The 9,602-nt window shown below is 36.1% G+C and overlaps 2 protein-coding genes across 2 annotated transcripts; one reads left to right on the top strand and one right to left on the bottom strand.

Annotated features, from left to right (window-relative positions):
* The first annotated feature begins 331 nt into the window (after positions 1 to 331).
* LOC122819872 (GTPase IMAP family member 7-like) lies at positions 332 to 4,643 on the top strand. The gene is made up of 4 exons (XM_044096909.1): positions 332 to 506; positions 1,101 to 1,231; positions 1,608 to 1,671; positions 2,208 to 4,643. The coding sequence occupies exons 2-4, from the start codon at positions 1,118 to 1,120 to the stop codon at positions 3,170 to 3,172; spliced, it is 1,143 nt and encodes a 380-aa protein (XP_043952844.1). The 5' UTR covers positions 332 to 506; positions 1,101 to 1,117; the 3' UTR covers positions 3,173 to 4,643.
* Positions 4,644 to 5,761: 1,118 nt separating this feature from the next.
* LOC122819867 (GTPase IMAP family member 7-like) lies at positions 5,762 to 9,584 on the bottom strand. Its single transcript, XM_044096893.1, has 3 exons — positions 9,471 to 9,584; positions 8,173 to 8,223; positions 5,762 to 7,834 (listed from the first exon to the last, which is right to left on the bottom strand). Exons 1-3 carry the CDS (start codon positions 9,475 to 9,477, stop codon positions 6,549 to 6,551), a joined length of 1,344 nt encoding a protein of 447 aa, XP_043952828.1. The 5' UTR covers positions 9,478 to 9,584; the 3' UTR covers positions 5,762 to 6,548.
* Between the last annotated feature and the right edge of the window lie 18 nt (positions 9,585 to 9,602).

The raw sequence follows: 9,602 nt of genomic DNA, 5'->3' as shown, positions 1-9,602 counted from the left end.
GTTTTCCAAGATCAGATGAATAATTTGAAACCCAGGTCTTTTTTTATTTATTTTTTTAGATTAGAAAGAGTAACTTCGGACAAAGTGACTGAGTATAAAGAACTTCTGCAAACTTTTGTTTTCAGATAATCAGTCTAGAAAAGATTCACACATATAACAAAACAAGCAAGAGAAAATCTCACAAATCATCTTAAAATCATGCTGCTCATGAATAAGTTGAAAGTGAAAGTTTATCATGTTACATGTCATCATGGAAAAATCCACTTGTACAACAGTACATAGGGTGCAGCCAAGAGGAACTAGAAGTTAGTTTGCATTCTGCATGAAGATGGAGGACTATTATCCATATCCTGTTTTCCTCGAATGTTCAGACATTCTCTCAGAAGAAAATAAGAAGAAAGTTGAAAATTATTTTAAGATTAAACGCAAGTCAGGAGGAGGAGAGTGTGGACCAGTAACAACTGCAGCCGATGAGACCTACAGTATCGCTTTCAGACATCAAAGAGGTAATGTAAAATACTGTCTATCAGTTCCAGGTGTAAATTATTTATTTAAAGTGTAACTTGCCTTGAAAACAGTCAGTTTAGTGAGTGGAACAAACTTGAAGAATGACAGAGACAAGAACAAATGAGCAGAGATGATGCAGGAGTTTTTTCTGACTATTTTTCTACACTAACTTTCTCTTTAGTTGTTTGGCATCCATTATGTCTATTTAATTCAGGAAGGTTAAAAGGAAGTAATTTTGTGTAAAATGCAGTGATGTGTTAATAAGGCATCATGAGGCGTTTTGACACATTGTCAAACTGTGTTGATACTGTATTAATACAGAATACTGACCCCTGCTGGACCTTAAAAATCTCTACAGGTGATTTGATTGACCCAGTCAATTGAACTGACACTGATTTGATCACCTGGTTTATAATATAATATAATTTAAATAATTGTATATTATTTTGTATTATTTCATATCTTCATTTAAATTTAAAATGTCTTAGATATTTCTATCAACAGTTGACTGTTGGTCGTACAACAATTTGGTTGTAATTGTTTCATGTCCACCTTATTAAATCTCAAAATAATAATAATCTATTTTGTTGTAGACCAACAGGAAGTCCTAATGAGACGTGAGCACACAGTGGAGCTGCCCTCAGGTCCTCTGGTCTTTATTGTCACAGACAAACCAGTATCTTCTGACTCTTCCAGCACCAGCGTCTCCACAGCTCCAGTAGAGGTTGGTAAAACTCAACAGCACTTTGGATTCATACTTTCTTCACTCTGAAATCTTTTTGACCTACATGACCAGGACAGGCCTCTAGAAACATTGTGAACAGTTGATCTTCTAGAGTTCAATATAATGTTAATAAAATGATTGTTAAAATATGATAAGACATAATATGAATATTAATAAAAGATTTTTAAAAATCTGGAAATTAGGTTTTTGGTGCAGTTGTTTGGCAGTGTGAATATGACATTTGCACATCAATACGTTCTACCAAATTCTGTGTTGATAAAGTGTTTTAATGTCTCTGTAGACCTTATTTTCATCATTACTTCCTAAAGACTTTTAAAAAATTCCTTCATAAATAAACCTTTTACTTGCACACTAGAGGGCTGTGTCAAACGAAAACGACTGGGACAGCATCAACACTGGTAACAGAAGTCCTCCTGATGGTAAGTCACATTTTTCTCTAAACTCTTTCCTTTTCAGAATATAATATTTGAAGGCCTGCCTGAGAGTTTACAATGCCAAAGTACTGTAAACTCAGCCAATAGGCCCTTTCTGTTCTATAACCAAATAAATGGTGAAGCAAAGATAAGGAAACATGGACCAAACCCTGATTTACAGCAGTACAGAGTCCAAGAAAACACAAAAAGCAAAAACCAACATCGCAGTCTGACCAAAACAGTGCAGCCAGAGCGGAGCCTGCTGCAAAATATCTGGAGGGCGGTGATGCAGGAGGCTGACCCTGGGTGCCATCTATATCTATATATCTATATAGATATATAGATATATATACATATATATAGGATTGTTAGAATCTGTTTTCTCCAGGGCCAACCTCCAATGTTTTCTGTTTGACAACTGTCTATGTCTGATATTCAGCTTTGAATACAAAGTATGACTTTGTTCACCAAGCATTCATCATCTTCATTTTGTTCACATTTTTTTTCAGTGTTATAGTAATGAGGGACATTTTTGTTTTTAGAGTCTGACGCAAGAAGAGTTGTGATTGTTGGGAAAACTGGATCTGGGAAAAGCAGCCTCGGAAACACCATATTTGGAGAAAACAAGTTCACTGCCTACTCTGGTGCTAACTCTTGTCAAAGTCCTTGTCAGGCAATAACTGATTCACTCAATGGGAGAAAAATGACTTTGATTGATACACCAGGTTTCTTTGATACAGAAATGCCTGAAGAAAAACTGAAGGATGAAATACTGAAGTGTATCATAGAGTGTTCGCCTGGGCTGCATGCCTTCCTCATTGTACTTGAACTAGGACGTTTCACAGACCAGGAAAATTACATTATTAAAAAAATTACTGAATGGTTTTCTGAACAAGTCTTTGCATTTGCAACAGTAGTTTTTACTAATGGTGAGGAGCTCCCTGAAGGGCAACACATCAAAGAATATGTTAGCAAAAACGAATCTTTGATGGAAATAGTAACAAAATGTGGTGGTCGGTGCCATGTTGTAGATAATAAACACTGGAACAATCATTCTGTTGAGACATATAGGAACAACGCCTTCCAGGTGAAGGAGATACTCAAATCAATTGAAGACACAGTGAAGCAAAACAACGGGAACTGCTATACCAATGAGCTTCTGCAAACATTGGAGGAAATGACACAACATGTAGCGCTTGCAATTGTTCATGAAGAACAGCAAGATGTTTATGTACCGGTTGTTCATGAAGAACAGAAAAATGATGGAAAGTACTGTACCAATGATTTGCTGCAAAGAGAGGAGGAAGTGACACAACCGTTTCTTCCTGAAGAACAAGTTGCAAGAGAAGGAATCATGAAGAGAGCTAGAAGAAGAATTTGTGAGATTTTAAAGAAAGTAAATGACATTACAACAGATCTTCTATTCAAAGCCTTTCGTGGTGCAGAACGAGCTATTAAGACTATTCTTGACTTTTTAGCAACTGCCTACAAGGCACAGAAACAGTAGGTTCAGCAGCAGATGGAACAATTGTTGGAGCTGCTGGTTTCACAGTAGCAGCAGCAGCAGTGGCAGGTTTAAGACCTTCTTCCACTTAGCAATAATCTGACCTTAAGCTTTGGGGAAATAATGTAATGGTGAGATGAGACTTATTGCAAATTATAAGATGTTTTTCAGACAGCTGATTTACTAATTAATTTGGAAGAATGCCCTAATTTGAAAAATTACTCTGACTTTTTTCAAATTAGGGCATTCTTCCATATTCCAAAGTCACCATAAAACTTGTTTGGGCGACTCTACTAATCCTAGTTGGAGCAATAAGATTCATTTATGTGTGCAGAGAGTCAAAGCCTTTCATCTTCCTCAGTGTGATCAAGACTAGGAGAAGCCATATTGAATTTTCTTTTAAGCAACAGCGCCCCCTTCTGGGTATTTTATTTTTGTGGCGGAAAGCTTTGTTCCCTCCTCCACCTCAAGACCTAGCTGAAATATGAGATGAAAATCTTGATTCATGCTTTAAAAAATTGGATTTTAAACCAAATTATGTATATTTTTATCCCATGTTTCAGGGTGGAAACATCTAAATACCTCAATCTGATAGAACTCCCTGTGAATCACAGATGGTAGCCATTGTTCAAACCTGAATCTCAAAAGGTTTAACAACAAAACTTATCTGTCATTGCAAAGGGTTAAATATAAATTGAATATTTTTTTTATTTAATACTAAATATTTCAATAAATATATCAAATATATATCAAGTATATCTGCCATATTAAGGCTCAATAACATGTGATCTGCATTTAGACTTATTACATTTTAGCAATTTCATTTTGGTTCAATATTTGGTTCTTCATAAATAATTAGTTTTGATGTGTTTAGAATGAAAATGGTAATGTCTTGTTTATACTGAATATTTAGGTATATGATTTATGTACATTTTTCACTCCGATCTATTAAATCAATTGTATTATTCATTGCAATAACTTTACATCCAGTTCCAGATTCTGTCTGTCCTGGTAAAGATAAAAGAGTTGATCTGTGGCATTTGTTCATCATTTTCTGTTATGCATTGACAGAACCAGGCAGTTAATAATATTAATATAACATATATATTCTGTGTGATTTGTTTTGCGTATATCTCACTGAAAAAATCTTAAGAAAAATTCTCATTTGAATTTTGTGTTTGAAAATATCCGAGAAATCATTCCGGGACTTGTTGGATAAAAGTTCAGGACAGACAAGAAGTTTGATGCCAACCTGTCAACAACCAGTAGAAAAAGTCCAGGTATTATTAATGTTTTTACTCATGAAATCAAAAAGTTGTGACTGCTGTGAAAGTCAGAATTCGCTTAATCCTGAATTGAATTGTTTTTATTATCTGTGCCACACCTTACATGTTTGTTCATTTTTTATCATTTATCTGTCTTTCTGTATTCCTGAAGAGATGGAACAAATGTAATAAATGTCAAGTATCAAAAACGTGTGGAGCTTCATTGTTTGAGTTCTTAGACTGAGCAGGATGACGACCTGAGGCATTTACCCAAGGATAAAGAGTTTTACCTTTACAGGCTGTTGCTAAAGTGTCTCTACTGTCTGTTTTGATTTCTTCACATCTTCATCCTCAGATGACAAAGACTGGAGGGAAAATGTTAGATGTGAAGCAAAAATGTCAACAACAAATATTAAGATAATATCTCTAAGAAAAAGTCTAAAGTCCAGACAAATCTAAAAATGTCATAATTTTACATAGCTTAAGTTTATTTTGCTTTTGGCATGCCATGTGTTCAGAACCAACTAAATTTGTAGAATCCTGAAGATTTTTCCCAGCGGCTGAAGACAAAACGACCTGCTGTTATCATTATAACTCCACTGGAGACTGGATGGTCCGATGAGAAGATCTGATTAAATAAAATAAATCTACATATAGAAAACATGTCTTAAGGTAAGTGTTCTCTGAATATAAAGAGATTATTCATTCAGCTAATGGGATGAAACATCACACTATCACCGGTTCACAAGAAAAATAGTAAAATAGTACATTTCAGCAATGCTTTTGGAAAATTATGAAACACCAGTTTTTTTAATGGACTTTATGTCTGAGTTGTCATAAACTAGGGTTTTTACATATTTTGTGTTGAGCAAATAAAGTCATTCTAGTAGTATGACTGCTATGTTAGTTGTTTTATTTAACAAACATTATCTATAATTATCTATAAGGAAGCACATAATTTCTCTAGATGTAAATCTGAAACATTAAACTTCTAAAGAGCTCAGTTTACTTCTGCCCCTTCAGTCCGTTATAGTTTCTCCTGGAACCTTTAAAAGATGCTCAGGCCTCTGGGGAATCTTTTAGTCTGAACACCAGGTGCAGAAGAAGAGACAACAGAGGTAGGTTACTTGTACTCTGTCACAATCAGAGCTGATCATCATCAGTAGATGAGAAAAAGCTGCCTAAGAAAACACACAAACTACGAATAAAATACTTCAATCTGTTTCTTCTGGTGTTTTTTTTTCATTTATTTTTAAGTGTACTGGAGTGAATAATGAAAATCTTCATTACAGTGACAACGAGAGAAAAAGAGGAAAACATCAGAGAATGTCTTTCACTTCATTTTTTTTATTCATTTGGTGTTTAAACTCCCTGTTCCTTTAAGAGCCGGATTCACTTTAAAAAAACAGACACTTTTTTTTGTCAGTGTCTAACATTAAAGCTTACTAAACATTTTCAGTTTAAGGTAATTTACTATCTCCTAAATGTCAGGGTAATCTTTCAAAGTGTTTTTAACATTCATTAAAATTAAAAAAAGCATAATCCATTCAAACATTCATAAAATACAACCTGATGATGTCATAGCTTTGACAGGTTCTGATGTATTACAGTAAATAAAATTATGTTAAACCTACACACATTTTTTACAGCTGTATACATCTGATCTGCAACGATAAAGAAACATTATGATCTGCATATTGTTTATTGGAACTCAATATTTACGTAGATTTCTTTTGCTATTGTGTGAAGTGCTATCTTCTACGGAGGGCTAAAAGGGACAAAATTAAATTAACATATACTAATATCATCGTGTCATCAGTTAAATGTACCATAATTATGAACTAAATAAATGTTTAAATAATTTACTAAACAGTTAATTCATTAATTATCTTATTCAATTATTCAAATGTAAATTTGTGGCAACTGATTTCACATTAAATGTGAATTCATTTCATCGTTCAATACAAGAGGTTGTGTAAAATTTGTAACGCTGACTATTTACATTTGTTTGGAACTGTAATGGTTATTTTACACAAAATCCCTTTAAAAATCACAATTCCTCAACTAGTTTTTGATCAGTATAGAACTATATTGTTTATTTGCTCCCTGTTCCTTTAAGAGTCTTTGGTCAATGGTTTAGCCACTGCTTTAACAAGATCTGATGCCAGATTCTGAGATTTCTCTATCGCTGTGAATCCTGAAGATGACACAGCCTGAGCCGCCTTCTCTGCTGCTTCCCACGGAGTTTTTGCATTTTCTGCTGCCTTATATCCTGTCACGCCCCCCCAAAACGCTCCCACTGCTGTAGACGCACCCACTACTCGTCTTAAAGCTCCACCTATTTGTGAAGATGCTGCTCCGATTTTTCCAGCTACTTCTGCTGCTTTTCCCTCTTCTGCTGTTGTCACTTTCTCCGCCGTTGCTGTTGTTGGTTCTCCTGTTTCTGCCGCTAAGTTTGCTTCTTTTTCTGCTTTCCCTGTTTTGTCTGGTGCTGCACTTACTTTTGCATCTAAAGCCGGTTTTGTAAACGTTGCACTCCATGATTTGGTTGCAGAGGCGATGACTCTAACAGTTGCTGCCAGCAATGCAACAACCACTGACACAGCTGCTGCTGAACCAAAAGCAGCTCCTAACAGAGCACCAATAGTGATGCCTGCCAGCCTGTTTAAGAAATCATCAAACGTCCTTTCTTTAGCCGTCTCTCTGATTTTTTCCTCTGGTATGTTTCTGGAAGACTTTGCGATGCGTTCTTCTTCTTCTTTAATACGCTCCTCTATTTTCTGCAGCATGGCATTGGTGTAGAAGCTCCCGTCGTTTTCTTCCACCGTCTCCTCTATTGACTTGAGCAGTTTCTTCACCTGATACCGGTTGCTCCTGTATCTGTACTTCGATCGCTTGTTCCAGCGTTCGTTGTCTACGATGTGGCAGCGATTCCCACACTTTTCTACTAATTCGCCAAGGAACTTGTTTTCCTTCACAAACCCTTGGATTTGTTGCCGTCTCGGGAGCCGATCACCGTGAGTAAAGACAACCGTTGAATATTTAAGCACTTCCTCGGAGAAGTGCTCATTCATTTTGCTGACGATGTCGTTGTCTTTGTCTGTAGATTTCTCCACGTTGAGCACGATGAGGAAAGCGTGAGGCCCAGGCGAACACTCTGTGATTCCTTTCAGCAACTCAGCCTTCAGCTCTTTCTCATCTTTCTCTGGATCAAATAAATCAGGCATATCGATCAGAGTGATTTCTCTCCCACCAACACGTTTGGTCTTTGCTTCACATCCTCTCATCCCAGGATCCTTGTCGTGGTTGACGTTGAACTTCTTCTCTTTAAATATGGTGTTTCCAAGGCTGCTTTTCCCTGCTCCAGTTTGTCCAATGATGGCGATTCTTCTTTTGGGCACTAAGAGAAAATTTGTTTTTGTTTTTTGTTTTTTCAGACAAAGAACAAAACATTTATTTTTGTTGATTGCTCTTCAAGAAGCACCATATTTGTGCGACATCTAATCTTACTCAAGAAAAATTAAAGATGAGGCACATGGCCAATAAAGCCTTTACATGAGAAATCACACAGTTGCCTATCTAGTCTGACCTGAAATAGGAATGTATAGTTAAAAGTTGTTTTATGTCATGTATATTATTCATCATTATTTTACTCATAGTTAGAATTATTATACAACATTTGCTTTGTCGCAAATTGCAGAAACTCATTTATACAAGGTTTTTTTAAAAAGGACCTACGTTGGGAATTGTTCCGTCTTGCTCCCAACCCACAGCAAGCAGCTGGAGGTCCTACAAATACAAGAGAAACAGATCACACACCAAAACAGGAAACAGGAAGTGATGAGCAACGGTGACTGATGAAATCACTCTTTTGAGCTTGAATGATTACAGTTTATCACAGACGTGTCTTATCCACACCTATTAAGACGCAACATTTTAATTGCAGTTTTGTCAATCTGTCAGATTGAACTTGGCGGAAGACGCCCTCCTCGCAATGCCGCCCTGGGCAACTGCCCCTGTTCAAACCTTTTTCAGTATTACAACCTGATAAAATGATTCAAGACATCATCAAAACATGAAACTAGCAATGAATCAGAGTCATCAGTTGTGGGTTTTCTTTCATCTTTAGGATTCTCAGCAGATTCTCTTTCGGATTCCAGCTGGGACTCTGAAGTTGTCACTCCAGAATGTTTGTATTACTTCCAGGAAAATTTGGCAAGATTTAAAGATCACTTTAAATCTAAATATGCAAATAGTTTTTGGCTTATAAACACTATTTTTTTACATAGACCTGAAGAAAGGGGAAGCATCAGGTATAAACAGGCAGTTTTGCTATTTGGTTCTCTGCAGTAACATAAAAGTCCGTCTTGTTCTCATCTACATGGTGGATTGCTTGCAGGTTTTTTCCCCGAATGAGCAGCATGCTTATAAATCAAGTTCATGCTTGTCTTCTGACACAGTGTTTCTATCCAAACATGAATCTACAGGCAGAAGGAGAATATAAGGTAATGAACAAGTTTACTTCACCACACATTGCACAATGACAGAAAAAATAAAAAATAAAATCTCTCAGAAAGAGGATTGTATCCCTTCTTCTGTCATTCTGTCAAGTCTAAATTGTAAACATGACAACAAGTCTGTTTTTAGTTATTATTATTCATTGACCTACTTTATAACTCCAGTTATATCACTTATGGGCAAACTGTAGAGAAAATCAAATGATCTAAATTATGTCTGCAAGACCTAGTTAGTATAGAAAAGAAATGTGTAGTTTGCACAGAAAATCGTCTCAGTTACTTGATGACCGCGGTGTTAAAGGTGCAGTGATATTGTATTAATATTCCAAACCTTTCCAGTAGTTGAACTACTTCAAATTTTTTTCATTTGTTTGCCTTACAAGAGAATGCCGGAGAAAAACTCTGGCATTTCCCGCTCTGTGTTAGAGTGTGAGTGAAAGCATGAACTGCAAGCAAAAACAAAGAGTTTAGATTACTAAAAAGAGTTAACAATTCTTATTAGTTATTATAAAATCTTACCTTCCATGTTGTTGAAGAAAGAATTGCTCAGGACTCCCTCAGAAAAACCCCACTCACCAAGGCGGACCGACTTTTTTCTTTGGCTTCTTTCGTAGACGCTCTGACTCAAAAGTAGGTGAGTGCTTCATTTCA

The sequence above is a fragment of the Gambusia affinis genome, linkage group LG18 (assembly GCF_019740435.1).
Source record: "Gambusia affinis linkage group LG18, SWU_Gaff_1.0, whole genome shotgun sequence".
Taxonomy (NCBI): Eukaryota; Metazoa; Chordata; class Actinopteri; order Cyprinodontiformes; family Poeciliidae; genus Gambusia; species Gambusia affinis.
Note: the sequence above shows the minus strand (reverse complement) of the source record. Positions and strands in the feature narration are given on the sequence as shown.